This window comes from Heptranchias perlo, chromosome 20 (assembly GCF_035084215.1).
Source record: "Heptranchias perlo isolate sHepPer1 chromosome 20, sHepPer1.hap1, whole genome shotgun sequence".
Lineage (NCBI taxonomy): Eukaryota > Metazoa > Chordata > Chondrichthyes > Hexanchiformes > Hexanchidae > Heptranchias > Heptranchias perlo.
In genome coordinates this window covers 52,049,155-52,067,745 of record NC_090344.1, presented here as the reverse complement: position 1 = coordinate 52,067,745, position 18,591 = coordinate 52,049,155, and the positions used below count along the sequence as shown (strand labels likewise).

The window sequence follows — 18,591 nt, the reverse complement described above, 5'->3', positions numbered from 1 at the left end:
TACACAGGGAGTGCGATGCTGCTGTTTTCACTGAGTCTTGTGGGACCTGGATCAGTTTTTGCTGAGAGCTGGGACGGAGGATGGAAAGGATGTAATATTGTAATTTTAATGTTGAGAAAGACGGAGAGCGTGTTAAACTTCAATCCATGGGGTTTGGGGGAAAAAGAATAAACTTGCATTTATGGAGCACCTTTCATGACCTCAGGATGTCCCAAAGCACTTGACAGTCAATTAAGTACTTTTGAAGAGCAGTAACTGTTGTAACGCAGGCAAACACAGCAGCCAATTTGTACACAGTAAGCTCCCACAAATATCAATGAGATAAATACTGTGATCCATTTTTGGTGATGTTGGGTGAGTGACAGGACACTGGGAGAACTCTCCTGCTCTTCGAAGAATCATGGGATATTTTACATCCATTTCGACAGGCAAATAGGGCCTCGGTTTAACGTCTCATCCAAAAGATGGCACCTCCGACAGTGCAGCACTCCCTCGGCACTGCACTGGAGTGTCGACCTCGATTATATGCTCAAGTCTCTGGAATGGGACTTGAACCTGTGACTTTGTAATTCAGAGGCGAGAGTGCTACTCACTGAGCCACGGCTGACGCATGAATTAGGGAGTTTTCACAGATTGGTGCCTCCATTATTGTTGCAAAGGTAAACCCACTGCAAATGTTTCACCTCACCAAATCTATTTTGTAATAATTGTTGTTTGAAGATAGTGTGTTTGAACTGTTAAAACACCACACGTACAAAGCACTAACCCTCCCTTGATCTGTTTTTATTTCACAGCTTGCTAAAGGACTGAAGTTGACCTTTGACACAACATTTGTACCAAACACAGGGTAAAGTTTTTCTGTATTGATTGCCTGTGCAAACTGGGTGACTTCTTTCAATGAGTAATATCATGTACTCCCCAAGAGTGACTGAACTTGTAAGGATGTTCTTAAGGAGGCAGAAATGAGATGGGGGAGTGGAGGAGAACTGGTTGTACAGACAATCCTTTTCTCTTTCTCCTTTTCCCCCCCCCCCCCCAAAAAAGAATCACTGGCAATGTGATTAGGTGGAGAATTATTTTCTCAGAAACTGTATTTGCTAATAGAATCAGATGTAATAAATTTGATAGCCCGGTGGTGATGGATAGAATAGTACAGCTTGGTCGTCAGATGCTGCAGTTATACAGGGCCTTGGAGAGACCACACCTGGAGTGTTGTGTGCAGTTTTAGTCTCCTTACCTAAGAAAGGATATACTTGCCATAGAGGGAGTGCAGCGAAGGTTCACCAGACTGATTCCTGGGATGGCAGGATTGTTGTATGAGGAGAGATTGGGTCGACTCGGCCTGTATTCACTCGAGTTTAGAAGAATAAGAGGGGATCTCATTGAAACATATAAAATTCTGACAGGGCTAGACAGACTGGATGCAGGGAGGATGTTTCCCCTGGCTGGTTTTCCCTTTGTATGTCCAGAACGAGGGGTCACAGTCTCAGGATACGGGGTATGCCATTTAGAACCGAGATGAGGAGAAATTTCTTCACTCAGAGGGTGGTGAACCTGTGGAATTCTCTACCACAGAAGGCTGTGGAGGCCAAGTCACTGAATATATTTAAGAAGGAGCTACATAGATTTCTAGACACAAAAGGCATCAAGGGGTATGGGGAGACAGCAGGAATATGATATTGAGATAGAGGATCAGCCATGATCATATTGATGGGGGAAGCAGGCTCGAATGGCTACTCCTTCTATTTTCTATGTTTCTATGCTTCCAAGCCTTTATTCACAGAGACCCACATTCACACACGGTGCACCCCCCTCGATAAGCTCTCATCTATAAATGGATGTGAGAGTCCCCAATTGATGATAACCACCTGAATACAAGTAACACTAACTGATAAACTACATGAGTACAGTTAACACTAATTGATATAAACTACCTGAATACAATTAACAATAGGTACCCAAGCAGAACTAGGGAGCTGAGTTAAACGGTGGACAATTAAACTGCTAGTGGTGGGTGAGAGAGACCAATCGAATGTGGCTGCCATGGGGTTTTGAGTGAGGTAGCGAGTGGGAGTTTGCCTACCACCACGTGCAGAGAATGAACCGGCTGCAACAGTGCATGCAGATGAAGATTGGTTCCTGTTTGACCTGTTTCAGTATCTTGGCCACAGTGAGACTGGTGTGAAGAGGTTGGTTAGTTGGGATTTTAGCTGCTGTGACACAACATTGATGGATCCTGATAGCTTTTACTGTAATGCAGAAGTTGTAACAATTTAATGTAAAGCTTTAAGTTCACAGTCAGAAGCTGAAGTATGAAGTCATATCAGATTTAAATAGAAATCACACAGAACTGAAGTACAGGAAGCAAAAAACCATGTGACCCCTCCCTAACCGACTAGTGTCTTTGAGGGAAGGCCAGAGAGTTAGAACTGATGAGGCAGAAGCTCTAAACCTCCTAGGGATCCAAGCGCAATTGAGGGGCTTCCAGTAAGGGGTCAGCAGCAAGGTCCTTGGCATCTCTGCTGGTTTAATGGTTGAAGGGAGTCCTCAGGTTCAATCCTCGGACTTTTAGCAGCAGTTGCAGTGCAAAGTGATCCTAGGCTGAGGAGGGTGGTCCTTGATGGCTGTCCACTGACCCTGCAAGAAAGTGCATGTGTGCAGGATTTGGGCAAGAACAGGATTGTGCTGATTCATTCCAGGAACCAGAGAGCCAGCTGACGCACCCTGTCTTGGCTTGTGGATGAAGAATGGCCACCTGGGTGAGGTGCTGGAAATGTCTGTAGAATTGTACTTCAGCAAAGAGTCAGTCTCCTTCAGGGGGTTGAGGATCACCACGAGCTCTACACTATTACACTACTCTACACACTGTAAAATAATGTTTTGGATGTGTTGCTTTGTTTGTCTGCAGTAAGAAGAGTGGCAAGCTGAAGACTGCCTACAAGCGAGACTATGTTAACTTAGGCTGTGATATTGATTTTGACTTTGCCGGCCCCACTATCCACACCACAGCTGTGTTCGGGTATGAGGGCTGGCTCGTCGGGCAACAGATGGCCTTTGACACTGCCAAATCCAAGCTGGTCCAGAACAACTTCTCTCTGGGCTACAAGGCCGGGGATTTCCAGCTGCACACCCACGTGTAAGTATCTCTATAAGAATGGGGGGGCACTCAGTGTTGTAGAGTAGCCTTGGGCTCGTGCTTCAGATCATAATGGTTTGGTGCAAAGATGGAAGTGGACTGGTTAAGTTTTTAAACAAAAAATAATCCATCTAGGACTGATTAGTGTTGTGGGCTGCACATTAACATTTCACATGGGGACCTGGTCCAAATCCACACCAGAGTGATTGGGATCAAAGTTTGCCCACCGTACGGGTTCTGATTGGTGAATGAGTTTGGCCAGTTTCAGTCCAGCTTCTAATGGGTATGTGTCCATGTCACTAAACTGTCTGTTTGGCACTGAAATACCGTGTTCATTTATAGATGGCAGGTGTGGAAAATGGAGTTTGGCTGAGGCACATTGTTGGGACAGAGTAAAGGGGGCCAATGCGATCAGTACCTGACCGAGAACGGGAGTGTGGGAGGATTGGGAGTGCTTAATGCTGCTGTTGTATTCCTAAAATGGAAAGTGTTTCACTCCCAGGACTAACATCTCTCTCCTTGATGAGAAATTAATGAAATAGTAATGGACAGGTCACGGCATTGGATATTGGCTGGACAGTGAATTCCATCACGGCAAGTTCGTCTCTTCATCACAACCTTACCCAGATTGCATCTGAGCAATGCCACAGGCGATCTGCTGGTATACGCAGAGTATGAGGGTACCAACTACTAGTGTTGTAGAAACCAGTGGAAGCACAATGCTGTCCTCCTCTGACAATACTACCCGCACTGTGTCCACGAGTCCCTAATGTAACCACAGTTAATGAGGAAACTATCTGCTCTTCACTCACAATTCAGACACATCTTCAGGCCCTCCAAGCAATTGCAATTTAAAGCCCTTGTGTACAGAACCCTGAACCCTTTCATTCTCTCCTTCACCCTGCCCTCAAACAGAACTTGGGAACATAGGAATTGGCAAGGTCCATCCATTTAGCCTTCTGCCACCCTGGTAGTTGTAAGATGCAACAATAATGGAGTTATTGACTAATCACAGCAATTGATTGCCATCAATTAGCCTCCAACAGACCCAGACATGAGGTGAGGAAAACCCCCAGTAGTGGAGAGATTGGGAACCAGAGGTCCAGAATCACCTGTTCCTCCCATGTCATCATGTCTCAAATTACTCAAATACTCTATCCCACAATATTACTTTCTGAAATCTAATTTGCATTTGAATGAATCAACACTTTCTGCTTCCACCATCTTCCGAGGGAGCCTGTTCGCTCACTGAAATATTATTCCCATGGATTAGTTTTGAATTTACCCCCTTCAAATGCAGGCCGTGTCCTCTGGTTCTACTGTTCTGGACAAGGTGAAAGAGCTTGTTATGGTCGACATTATCTTGTCCCTTTTAAAATCCTAAAAACCGGGATTATATCACTTCTCAACCTTCTGTTTTCCAAATGTAAGGAATCTTACAACACTAGGTTATAGTCCAACAAATTTATTTTAAAATCACAAGCTTTCGGAGATTATCTCCTTCGTCAGATGAATGAATGAAAAGGTTCTCAAATCGCATATCTTATACTATGTTGGGACAGCATCACACCAATCAAAAGGTGTCGTTGTTATTCAAACAGGCCAGTCACGGAGAACAGCACGTCCCAGTACACTGGATATACATTGTGTCGATTACACAGGCAGGCAGAAAGAAACTCAAAATGGCAGAGAGAGAGAGAATTTTAAAAAACATATAATTTTTTTCCCCCTTTTTGCTGGTGGGGTTACGTGTAGTGTGACATGAACCCAAGATCCCGGTTGAGGCCGTCCTCATGGGTGCGGAACTTGGCTATCAACTTCTGCTTGACGATTTTGCGTTGTCGTGTGTCTCGAAGGCCGTCTTGGAGAACGCTTACCCGAAGATCGGTGGCTGAATGTCCTTGACTGCTAAAGTGTTCCCCGACTGGGAGGGAACCCTCCTGTCTGGCGATTGTTGCGCGGTGTCCGTTCATCCGTTGTCGCAGCGTCTGCATGGTCTCGCCAATGTACCATGCTCCGGGGCATCCTTTCCTGCAACGTATGAGGTAAACAACGTTGGCCGAGTCACAGGAGTATGAATCATGTACCTGGTGGGTGGTGTCCTCTCGTGTGATGGTGGTATCCGTGTCGATGATCTGGCATGTCTTGCAGAGGTTGCCGTGGCAGGGTTGTGTGGTGTCGTGGACGCTGTTCTCCTGAAAACTGGGTAACTTGCTGCGAACGATGGTCTGTTTGAGGGTGGGTGGCTGTTTAAAGGCGAGCAGTGGAGGCGTGGGGGTGGCCTTAGCGAGGTGTTTGTCGTCATCGATGACATGTTGAAGGCTGCGGAGAACATGGTGTAGTTTCTCCGCTCCAGGGAAGTACTGGACGACGAAGGGTACTCTGTTGGTTGCGTCCCGTGTTTGTCTTCTGAGGAGGTCTATGCGATTCTTCGCTGTGGCCCGTCGGAACTGTCGATCGACAAGTCGAGCGTCATAGCCCGTTCTTACGAGGGCGTCTTTCAGCGTCTGTAGGTGTCCATCGCGTTCCTCCTCGTCTGAGCAGATCCTGTGTATTCGTAGGGCCTGTCCATAGGGGATGGCCTCTTTGACGTGGTTGGGGTGGAAGCTGGAAAAGTGGAGCATCGTGAGGTTGTCCGTGGGCTTGCGGTAGAGTGAGGTGCTGAGGTGCCCGTCTTTGATGGAGATTTGTGTGTCCAAGAAAGAAACCGATTCTGAGGAGTAGTCCATGGTGAGTTTGATGGTGGGATGGAACTTGTTGATGTTATCGTGTAGTCTCTTCAGTGATTATTCGCCGTGGGTCCATAGGAAGAAAATGTCGATGTATTTGGTGTATAGCGTTGGTTGGAGGTCCTGTGCAGTGAAGAAGTCGTGCTCGAACTTGTGCATGAAAATGTTGGCGTATTGGGGTGCGAATTTGGTCCCCATGGCTGTTCCGTGTGTTTGGGTAAAGAACTGGTTATCGAAGGTGAAGACATTGTGATCCAGGATGAAGCGGATGAGTTGTAGGATGGCGTCCGGAGATTGGCTGTTGTTGGTGTCGAGTACTGAGGCTGTTGCAGCGATGCCGTCATCGTGGGGGATACTGGTGTAGAGTGCCGAGACGTCCATCGTGGTGAGAGGTGTTCCTGGTTCAACTGGTCCGTGGGTGCTGAGTTTTTGTAGGAAGTCTGTAGTGTCGCGACAGAAGCTGGGGGTTCCCTGTACGATGGGTTTCAGGATGCCCTCGACGTATCCAGAGAGGTTCTCACACAGGGTTCCGTTGCCTGATACGATAGGACGTCCGGGTGTGTTGGCTTTGTGTATCTTTGGGAGGCAGTAGAAGTCTCCCACGCGGGGAGTACGTGGGATGAGAGTGCGTAGGATGCTTTGAAGGTCTGGATCGAAGGTCTTGATCAGTTTGTTGAGCTGGTGGGTGTGTTCTTTGGTCGGATCTGCGGGTAACCGTCTGTAGTGTTCCTGGTTGTCCAGTTGTCGGTATGCTTCTTTGCAATAGTCCGTTCTGTTCTGTACACAGCGGACAAAGGAGGAGCCATTGTCCCACGTACTCCCCGCGTGGGAGACTTCTACTGCCTCCCAAAGATACACAAAGCCAACACACCCGGACGTCCTATCGTATCAGGCAACGGAACCCTGTGTGAGAACCTCTCTGGATACGTCGAGGGCATCCTGAAACCCATCGTACAGGGAACCCCCAGCTTCTGTCGCGACACTACAGACTTCCTACAAAAACTCAGCACCCACGGACCAGTTGAACCAGGAACACCTCTCACCACGATGGACGTCTCGGCACTCTACACCAGTATCCCCCACGATGACGGCATCGCTGCAACAGCCTCAGTACTCGACACCAACAACAGCCAATCTCCGGACGCCATCCTACAACTCATCCGCTTCATCCTGGATCACAATGTCTTCACCTTCGATAACCAGTTCTTTACCCAAACACACGGAACAGCCATGGGGACCAAATTCGCACCCCAATACGCCAACATTTTCATGCACAAGTTCGAGCACGACTTCTTCACTGCACAGGACCTCCAACCAACGCTATACACCAAATACATCGACATTTTCTTCCTATGGACCCACGGCGAAGAATCACTGAAGAGACTACACGATAACATCAACAAGTTCCATCCCACCATCAAACTCACCATGGACTACTCCTCAGAATCGGTTTCTTTCTTGGACACACAAATCTCCATCAAAGACGGGCACCTCAGCACCTCACTCTACCGCAAGCCCACGGACAACCTCACGATGCTCCACTTTTCCAGCTTCCACCCCAACCACGTCAAAGAGGCCATCCCCTATGGACAGGCCCTACGAATACACAGGATCTGCTCAGACGAGGAGGAACGCGATGGACACCTACAGATGCTGAAAGACGCCCTCGTAAGAACGGGATATGACGCTCGACTTGTCGATCGACAGTTCCGACGGGCCACAGTGAAGAATCGCATAGACCTCCTCAGAAGACAAACACGGGACGCAACCAACAGAGTACCCTTCGTCGTCCAGTACTTCCCTGGAGCGGAGAAACTACACCATGTTCTCCGCAGCCTTCAACATGTCATCGATGACGACGAACACCTCGCTAAGGCCATCCCCACGCCTCCACTGCTCGCCTTTAAACAGCCACCCAACCTCAAACAAACCATCGTTCGCAGCAAATTACCCAGCTTTCAGGAGAACAGCGTCCACGACACCACACAACCCTGCCACGGCAACCTCTGCAAGACATGCCAGATCATCGACACGGATACCACCATCACACGAGAGGACACCACCCACCAGGTACATGGTTCATACTCCTGTGACTCGGCCAACGTTGTCTACCTCATACGTTGCAGGAAAGGATGCCCCGGAGCATGGTACATTGGCGAGACCATGCAGACGCTGCGACAACGGATGAACGGACACCGCGCAACAATCGCCAGACAGGAGGGTTCCCTCCCAGTCGGGGAACACTTTAGCAGTCAAGGACATTCAGCCACCGATCTTCGGTAAGCATTCTCCAAGGCGGCCTTCGAGACACACGACAACGCAAAATCGTCAAGCAGAAGTTGATAGCCAAGTTCCGCACCCATGAGGACGGCCTCAACCGGGATCTTGGGTTCATGTCACACTACACGTAACCCCACCAGCAAAAAGGGGGAAAAAAATTATATGTTTTTTAAAATTCTCTCTCTCTCTGCCATTTTGAGTTTCTTTCTGCCTGCCTGTGTAATCGACACAATGTATATCCAGTGTACTGGGACGTGCTGTTCTCCGTGACTGGCCTGTTTGAATAACAACGACACCTTTTGATTGGTGTGATGCTGTCCCAACATAGTATAAGATATGCGATTTGAGAACCTTTTCATTCATTCATCTGACGAAGGAGATAATCTCCGAAAGCTTGTGATTTTAAAATAAATTTGTTGGACTATAACCTAGTGTTGTAAGATTCCTTACATTTGTCCACCCCAGTCCATCACTGGCATCTCCACATTCTGTTTTCCAGTGAGAACATTCCTAATTTACATAATTGCTTCTCATAATCCAATCCCCTCGATCATTCTGGTCGCTCTCTTCTGTATCCTTTCAATAGCTTCAATTTCATTTTTGTACTCTAGTGATCAGAACTGTACACAATGTTCTAAGTGTGGTCGCACCAATGATTAATAAATTGGCAGGATTACCTCACTATTTTCACTTAATATTGACTGTTTCATACATCCCAATATCTGATTTGCTTCACTCACTGCCACTGAGCATTGTTGTGATAACCTCACTCGGGACCCCAGATCTCTCATTTTCCATGCACATTATTTTCTTTCCATTCAAGTAACAGTCTGCTTTGTATTTCTCTACATTGTATTTCATCTGCATAGTTCCCAAGTATATTCAAATCCTCCTGTAGCTTATCCTGTTCAGCTTTGGAGTCTACCACTTTCATTGGCTAAATTTGCAGATAATATAAAGCTACTGTGCTTGTGACTCCAAGCTCCCGATCATTTGTAAAGATATTAAACAAAAGAGATTGCAAAATCGACCCCTGTGGTAACATTCTTCCAGGCTCATGACAATCCCAGTACTGCTACCCTCTCTGTTCAATTACTGCTTTCTTTATTTTCTTATCTTTAATAAGGGTTTCCATAACTTTACCCTCCGTGGATGTCAGACTCACTGGTCTGTAGTTTCCTGGGTTGCTTTTGGTACCTTTTTTTAAAGAATAGAAATAATATCTGCCTTTCTCTGGTCACCAATCACCTCTCCAGTATTCAGTGATTTCTGGAAAGTTTGTGCCAGAGTTCCTGAAGCTTCCTCCCATATTCCGTTAAGGATCCTTGGATGCATCTTATGCGGCCCCTTGGATTTATTCACCTTAAAGTTGCACATGTTTGGCAACCGTACTGATAATGTCAATTGTGTCACAACTTACCTCTGCAACACCCTCTCGTTCCCTTTCCAGATAAAATAAGTTACATGTCTCCTTGGTAAAGACTGAGGCAAAAGAATTATTTTACACTCTTGCAGCCTGTGCAGCATCAGTTGTGATGCCTCCACCTGATCCCACCTTCAGTGGCACCACTCAATCACTTGGTTTTCTTTTTCTCTGAATGTAACTTTAAAAAAAAACTTTTTTTATAATAATGCTTCACTTCTCTTGCCGTTTTCAATTTGACATTTTTCTTTGTCATTTTGATGTCCTTTTGACGATCCGGATTCTTTCCCCTCAGTCTGGTTCAGTAAAAACTGAAGTCGAATACATTTTAAAGTTCAGCACAACTTTAATAGCAGGGTTCTTAGTCTGCAGCATTGATTTGGACTCCTGATAGAGTCCCTCTATGCTGGCAGAGCAAGAACAAAAACATACAGAAATCCACACGTTTTTATACAAATCAATAGGGTTGGAACATACTTAACGAGGGTCAACACCAATCATAAGCCGGGCATAGGTTGCCATGCGAGGTTACATTATTTCCGGCCAATCATAGATCGTCCATGTGCTGATCATGCTGCTGTTAGACATCAAAGGGGATACTTCCTCATCTTCCAACTTGGAATGTTCTTCCCTGTTCCTTATCTCCCAACCTGGAATGTCTTTCAACTTTGGCTAAGCTCGTTACCTATATTGATCTGCCATAAACATGGAGACATTCAGACCAGTCCTTGAATCACATCAAAGATTCTACATTGCTAAGACAATGCAAACCTGCTGACTACACAAACATATGGCCCAGCAGGAGGCCAGGCCACCTGTACCAATCTCAGTTACTAACTAATTAACCCTTTCTAACCATTTTGCATTCTGCTTCTTTACCACGTAGGCATTTTAATATTTTACTGAAAACTGACCACGTAGGGATTCTCACTTTTACCCTCCAGGGGTGCCTTTTGGTTTGAATCTCTGTCATTTTCCTTCGTGCCTGAAATGATTTTTTTTTTCTTTGAGTTGCTTGATAGTCCTGGTCAAGCAGCCAAGAGTTCCTTTAAGCTTGCTACCTTTGCTTCGCATGGATACACGTTGGTCCATTGCATTCAGAATCACCTCCTTGAAGGATCTCTACAGTTCCTCCACTCTCCTTCCCCTATTCAAATCTTCCAGCCCACTCTGACAAGACTTCTCAAGCGCATAAAGTTGGTCCTCTTTAAAATTTGGCACTTTTTGGGTTTTAGTAACCTCTCAAATTCTTGTAATGTCAAATGTGATCACATTATGATCACTGGTACTTAAAGCCTTGCCCACCGTCGAGCTGAAGATTTGATTTGATTGTCGCTATTTCTCGTAATCAAATCCAGGATGTTTTCTCCCCTTGTTGGCTCTTTAACAAATGGAGTCATAAAATAGTCTTTCATTAACTCTAGAAATCCCTTCCCTGTCTTACCAGTAGAGATCATTGTACTTTATTTTTGAATTACATGGTTATGTTCACAACATGAATCAAAAAGAGCAAAGTTCAGAGTAAAAAAAAAAGGGGCATTAACCCCCTATCTGTCATCGATGTATGATCATTCCATCATGAACTTCTTTCATCCCCCATCTGTTGATCCCCTACTTTAGGAGTCTGGTAAACTGAGGAACAATGTAAGGGATTGGAGAAGGATACAGGAGTGGGCAGATTGGTGGCATGTGGAGATATGTGAAGTAATATAATTTGGGGGGAATGAAGAGTAAGAGGGAGTATACATACACTCTGGGGATGCTCATTAAAAAAAAAGGAAAATCAGATTCTGGGTCATATATTTAGGAGAATTGAATCTAAAAGTATGTGATGTGGAATTTGTACAGGACATTGGTTAAGCCACAGTTGGAGTTATTGTGTACAGTTCTGCGCACCCCATTATGGAAAGGGTATTACAACGAAGATTCACCAGAATGATGATAGAAATGAGAGATTATAGTTAGGCTCAAAATTGAGGATATTTTTCTTTGCAACAGAGGCTAAGGGGAATTGAATAGGTGTTGTAAAAGCTTAAATAGTGAAAGATTGTTCCCACTGTTTGACAAATTGAGAACAAGGAGACATTGTCTCTGGATTATCGCAAGACGAACAAAGAGGAAGTTAGGAAGTTATAGTTCACACAGCGGCTACGAGAACATGCAGTGCTTTACCCACAAGTAGGTATTGAGCCAAATACTGTCAGATCATTTAAAAGGGAATTGGATAAGGATTTGTATAGGAAGAATATAAAAGGGTAGAGCTGCTCCATTTGAATTCCTCTTCTCTCTCTTTCCACCCCCCCCCCCCCCCCCCCCCCCCAGAAATGACGGCACTGAATTTGGAGGCTCAATTTACCAGAAAGTGAACGACAAGGTGGAAACGGCAGTTAACCTCGCCTGGACAGCTGGCAGCAACAACACTCGCTTTGGGATTGCTGCCAAGTACCAGATCGACAGTGACGCCTACGTATCAGTGAGTAACGTCGCTCACTGTTGGTCAAACATCCACAAATAAAGATCCACTTGTGTTAGAACAGTGTCGGAAAAGGATACGGCTGATCCCAACTGTGAAGTGGATGATCTGTGGAGAAAGATGAGACAAGTTGAAGGGGAAAAATTTGCTGGGCTCTGAGGAAAGAGCAGGGGAGTGAGTCTGATTGTATAGCTCTTTCAAAGTACAGGCCCGACGGGCCGAATGGCGGCCTTCTGTGCTGTATGATTCAGTAATTCTAAGTTTGAGCTTAACGGGCTGTGAAAAAAGGTGGCTGTGGAGGCATAAAATATTAAATGGTGTTAATATGTAAACTAAAATAGGAAAATAGGATCAGAGGATTTAAATGTAATTATGATAAGTAAAAATAAGATCAGTATATTTTAAGGCAACAGGCTAAAACACTGCAGTTAATCAATGTCTGACGGAGAGACATGAGCTTCAAACAGTTTTATTAAAACAAAACTGGAAATGTGATTTTCATTGCCTTAAGAAAGGGGTCTGCAGAGTGCCTTGGTGTTATTGAGAAACTGAGGTGAGGGACTGAGGCCTTTACTACAGGAGCAGGAGCACAGGCATGTACACATGCAGTCTGGGGCTGTGGACTGGGTTCTGTCGTTGTGATGCATTAACTCATGTATGACCTCCAGCTCAGCCAGAGTTCTCAGCTTATCACACCTCTCGGAAATATACATGCAATGAATTACTTTGAAGTGCAGTGAAACTTGTTATACAGGCAAGCTGGGCAACCATTTTGCGCACAAGATCTCACAAACAGCACACATCTCACCTGAGGGATGATACCTGCAACCATACAGCACTCCCTCAGAGCGGCACGGGAGTCTCAGCCCAGCTCATGCACTCGTCGGGATGTAGAACTCAAATCACAACCTTCTGATTTGAGGTGAGCGCAACCAACCGAGCCAAGCTGACACAGAAAGATGATGAGGTAATTCAGAAGGTAGTGATCGGCTGGCAACAAATTTGTACTTCAATGTCTGTGGGGTGGACGGTGAGACTGAGAAAATGCAATGGTTTCAAGGTTCTGGGAAAGATTAAATTAGCAGACACCAAGGATATAGGGAGAAGGAAGAGCTTGGAGCAACTGCCTCAGTATTATAAACGGTATGATGAGCTGCAGGCGCAAAAAACCACATGGGAATACAGTGTTGTGGCGATAATGGAGACCTGGCTCAAAAAAGGGCAGGATTGGTTACTAAATATTCCTGGATACAAGGTGTTCAGGAAAGATACGAGAGGGGTTGGCAGTATTGATTAAGGAGAACATTGTAGTACTGGAGAGAGAGGATGTCCTGGAGGGGTCAAGGACAGAACCTATTTGGTTAGAGTTAAGACAAGTGCCAGGCAATGACCATCTCCAACAAGAGAGAGTCTAACCATCTCCCCTTGACATTCAACGGCATTACCATCGCCGAATCCCCCACCATCAACATCCTGGGGTCACCATTGACCAGAAACTTAACTGGACCAGCCACACACATACTGTGGCTACAACTGCAGGTCAGAGGCTGGGTATTCTGCGGTGTGACTCACCTCCTGACTCCCCAAAGCCTTTCCACCATCTACACGGCACAAGTCAGGAGTGGAATGGAATACTCTCCACTTGCCTGGATGAGTGCAGCTCCAACAACACTCGAAGCTCGACAGCATCCGACCAAAGCAGCCCGCTTGATTGGCACCCCATCCACCACCCTAAACATTCACTCCCTTCACCACCGGCGCACAGTGGCTGCAGTGTGTACCATCCACAGGATGCACTGCAGCAACTCGCCAAGGCTTCTTCGACAGCACCTCCCAAACCCACGACCTCGACCACCTAGAAGGACAAGGGCAGCAGGCACATGGGAACAACATCACCTGCACGTTCCCCTCCAAGTCACACACCATCCTGACTTGGAAATATATCGCCGTTCCTTCATCGTCGCTGGGTCAAAATCCTGGAACTCCCTTCCTAACAGCACTGTGGGAGAACCTTCACCACACGGACTGCAGCGGTTCAAGAAGGCGGCTCACCACCACCTTCTCGAGGGCAATTAGGGATGGGCAATAAATGCCGGCCTCGCCAGCGACGCCCACATCCCATGAACGAATAATAAAAAAAGAGGTGCCATTGCACGACTGGGTGTATTCTATAGGTCACCAACTAGTGGGAAGGATATAGAGGAACAAATTTGCAGGGCAATTAGAGAGAGGTGTGAAAACTATGGAGCAGTGATAACTGGGGACTTCAACTATCCTAATATAGACTGGGATAACAATATAAGGGGCAAAGAGGGGGAGGAATTTTTGAAATGTGTTCAGGACAACTTTCTTAACCAGTATGTTTCTGGTCCAACGAGGAAGGAGGCATTGCTGGACTTGGTTCTAGGGAATGAAGCGGGCCAAGTGGAGCAGGTGTCAGTGGGGGAGCATTTAGGGAGCAGCGATCATAGTATCATCGGTTTAGACTAGCTATGGAAAAGGACATGGACCACTCTAAAGTAAAAATACTCAATTGGATGAGAACATACTTGACCCAGGTAAATAGGAATCAAAGATTAGCAGGCAAAACAGTAATTGAACAGTGGGCGGCCTTTAAAGAGCAGATGGTTCGGGTACAGACTAGGTACATTCCCACGAGGGGGAAAGGTAGGGCAACTAAAGCCGGAGCGCTCTGGATGACAAAAGAGATAGTGAGTAAGATGGAACAGAAAAAAGGAGAGTATGACAGATGTCAGGTTGATAACACAAGTGAGAACCAGGCAGAATATAGAAAGTTCAGAGGGGAAGTGAAAAAGAAAGTAAGGGGCAGAGAGAGAGTGTGAGAATAGACTGGCGGCCAACATAAAAGGGAATGCAAAAGTCCTCCACAGGCATATAAATAGTAAACGGGCAGTAAGAGGAGGGGTGGGGCCGATTAGGGACCATAAAGGAGATCTACTCATGGAGGCAGAGGGCATGGCCGAGATACTAAATGAGCACTTTGCATCTGTCTATACTAAGGAAGAAGATACTGCCAAAGTCTCAGTAAAGGAAGATATAGTTGAGATACTGGATGGGCTAATAATTGATAGAGGAGGTACTTGAAAGGCTAGCTATACTTAAAGTGGATAAGTCACCTGGTCCGGATGGGATGCATCCTCGGTTGCTGAGGGAAGTAAGGGTGGAAATTGCAGAGGTACTGGCCATAATCTTCCAAACATCCATAGATACGGGGGTGATGCCAGAAGACTGGAGAATTGCAAATGTTACACCCTTGTTCAAAAAAGGGTGTAAGGATAAACCCAGCAACTACAGGCCAGTCAGTTTAACCTCGGTGGTGGGGAAACTTCTGGAAATGATAATCCAGGACAAAATGAACAGTCACTTGGATGAGGGTGGATTGATTAGGGAAAGCCAGCACGGATTTGTTAAAGGCAAATCGTGTTTAACTAACCTAATCGAGTTTTTTAATGAGTGAACAGAGAGGGTTGATGAGGGCAATGTAGTTGGTGTGGTATCTTTGGACTTTCAAAAGGTGTTTGATAAAGTACTGCATGGTAGGCTTATCATCAAGATTGCAGCCCATGGAATAAAGGGGGCAGTAGCAACATGGATACAGAATTGGCGAATTGACAGGAAACAGAGTAATGGTGAACGGTTGTGTTTCGGACTGGAGGGAGGTGTACAGTGGTGTTCCCCAAGGGTCAGTGCTGGGACCACTGCTTTTCTTGATATTCATTAATGACTTGGACTTGGGCACAATTTCAAAATTTGCAGATGACACAAAACTTGGAAGGGTAGTGAACAGTGAGGAGGATAGTGATAGACTTCAAGAGGATATAGACAGGCTGGTGGCATGGGCGGACACATGGCAGATGAAATTTAACGCAGAAAAATGTGAAGTGATACATTTCGGTAGGAAGAACGAGGAGAGGCAATATAAACCAGAGGGCACAACTCTAAAAGGGGTACAGAAACAGAGAGATCTGGGGGTATATGTGCACAAATCGTTGAAGGTGGCAGGGCAGGTTGAGAAAGTGGTTAAAGTATACAGGATCCTGGGCTTAATAAATAGAGGCACAGAGTACAAAAGGAAGTCATGTTGAACCTTTGTAAAACACTGGTTCGGCCACAATTGGAGTATTGTGTCCAGTTCTGGACACCGCACTTCAGGAAAGATATGAAGGCCGTAGAGGGGGTGCAGAAGAGATTTACTGGAATGATTCCAGGGATGAGGGACTTTAGTTACGTGGATAGACTGGAGAAGCTGGGGTTCTCCTTGGAACAGAGACGGTTGCGAGGAGATTTGATCGAGGTGTTCAAAATCATGAAGGCTCTAGACAGAGTAGATAGAGAAACTGTTCCCATTGGCGGAAGGGTCAAGAACCAGAGGACACAGATTTAAGTTGATTGTCAAAAGAACCAAAGGTGACATGAGGAAAAACTTTTTTACACAATGAGTGGTTAGGATCTGGAATGCACTGCCCGAGGGGGTGGTGGAGGCAGATTCAATCATGGCTTTCAAAAGGGAACTGGATAAGTACTTGAAAGGAAAAAATTTGCAGGGCGACAGGGGGGGGGAGTGGGATTAGCTGGATTGCTCATGCATAGATTCGGCGTGGACTCGATGGGCCGAATGGCCGCCTTCCATGTTGTAATCAATGATGGGGCTCCATATTGCAAACAGGATTCTGTTGATTGAACGGAGCTGTCGATGCCCATCACTGAACTCCATGCATTTGGTTCTGAGGCAGATCCAAGTTCGTGCAGCAACAATTGCCATTTCATCATTAACTCCAGCTAAAGGGCCCTGGGATAAACGGAGATTTGGGGAAGTGGTTGATTGATGGAAGTTAACTTTCTCCTGATGTTACTGAGGCCTGCATCTGTTTGCCTGTTGGTTTATGTCTGTGTTTCTTCTTTTCTAGGCCAAAGTGAATAACTCTAGCCTGATTGGAGTGGGATACACTCACATCCTCAGACCAGGTGTGTATGGGAGCTCCAGCTTGTGAAATGTCCCCCACTAGTAATGCAGCTCTGAGATCTCTGCTCTGCTCTGGTTACACTTCACCAAGATGATGGTCCATGTTGTACTCCAAGTAAACTCTCTAATCTTTTGAAAGAAAGAGAGAGCGTGTACTATCTTCCCCCTTCCCCACCCAGTCCTGAACCGATCCTTGGGTTATTGTTCTGTTGGATGCTGGGTGCCCTCTGATATCTTACCCAAATGGCCAAAATCTGTCCACCTTGATAGTGTTTATCAGCAGGCTGTTGCACCTTAGGTGGTATCACAGCTGAGCTCAAACCTCTTCTCAGTTTTTAGCAGGGGTAACTGGATAGTAATTGGGAGTCCTGCCAAATATTGCTCCCTCTCCCGGTTCCTTCACGGCACTTGAAAGGTACTTATTGCTGTGCCATCTGTGATCAGCTAACACGGCACAGACCAGGGATGGAGGGATGCAGTTAAAGGATTGGGTAGATGGGATTGAGATCTGTCAGGGAGGAGTGGGCCTGTTGGACCGAATGCCTTTTCCCTTGGTGTGTGTGCTGTTTACTGGCCAAGAAGCCTGTCTATAGAAGAAGCACCAATCTGAACTGTTGATACCTGCGTTGGCTTGTGAGGGCAACGGGTAGGTCACTTGTCAAATGCACAAAATTATTTCCAAAAAGACATGTTTCCCACAGTTGGCTGGAGTGAGCAGCACAGGACGTGCCATGTGTAGGGTAACAGCCCCACTCTGCTCACTCACCCCCTTCTCTCTCTCTCTTACAGGTGTGAAATTGACACTTTCCGGACTCATTGACGGAAAGAACTTCCACGCTGGGGGTCACAAGGTCGGCATGGGCTTCGAGCTGGAAGCTTAATCCTGTTGAGGGAATGGTAACAACTTTGGGTTAGCTGCTAAAATACAAATTGTTTAAAATAAAATGCCCCCCTCCTCCATGGACAAGGCACAGAAGAATCATGAGAATATTTGGCCTGAAATTACTGATCTTGATCCTGACAGCCAGCCTCTCCCAGAGGGAGATGGGACCCTTGGATCTCAGTGCTCAGTACTGGATTGGTTTCCCAGTCAGCACCACGTGGAGGTTGTGTCGTGCCAGATGTTAGCACCCAGTGTTGTAAATTATTTCCTGAAAAGTGGGCATCGAATCATGTATTACAATCACACTCGGTGGATCATCTTTTTTTGTATGTGCATGTGGTAGAGATCTTCATTGCCATTTTTAAGTCACTGCGTTGTATCAGGCATTTAAAGAAAAATAAAAGGAAATGATTGAGTTTGTCTGTTCTCACCCTGATGGAGAGAGTCTGCTGTGTCTTAGTTGCATTGTAGTGTTTTGTCACTGCCTTGAGTATACAATGGTTACAGTCTTTGTAAAGTTACAGGGTTTTGTTGATGGCAAGAAGCGTGTTGGAGGAACCCTTGTTGGAGGAGGTCTGTGGGATGCACAATGCAGGTAGTTTCAATGGCTACCAGCAAAGGGCCCTGCTGCTCTGATACTGGCCGTAGGCAGGATAATGCCAGCCTCAGCCTGTCCCCCACAC

General features: G+C 46.1%; 1 protein-coding gene across 2 annotated transcripts in view; it reads left to right on the top strand.

The window, feature by feature from the left end:
- The window catches only part of vdac3 (voltage-dependent anion channel 3), a 36,586-nt gene extending 18,242 nt beyond the window's left edge, over nt 1–18,344 (top strand). For both annotated transcript variants that reach the window (XM_068001386.1, XM_068001387.1), the window contains exons 5-9: nt 795–847; nt 2,909–3,136; nt 11,891–12,041; nt 16,970–17,027; nt 17,815–18,344. In XM_068001386.1, the coding sequence (XP_067857487.1) occupies nt 795–847; nt 2,909–3,136; nt 11,891–12,041; nt 16,970–17,027; nt 17,815–17,906 (582 nt within the window). In that variant the 3' untranslated portion in view covers nt 17,907–18,344. The remainder of the gene's footprint in view (nt 1–794; nt 848–2,908; nt 3,137–11,890; nt 12,042–16,969; nt 17,028–17,814) is intronic.
- Nucleotides 18,345–18,591: the final 247 nt, after the last annotated feature.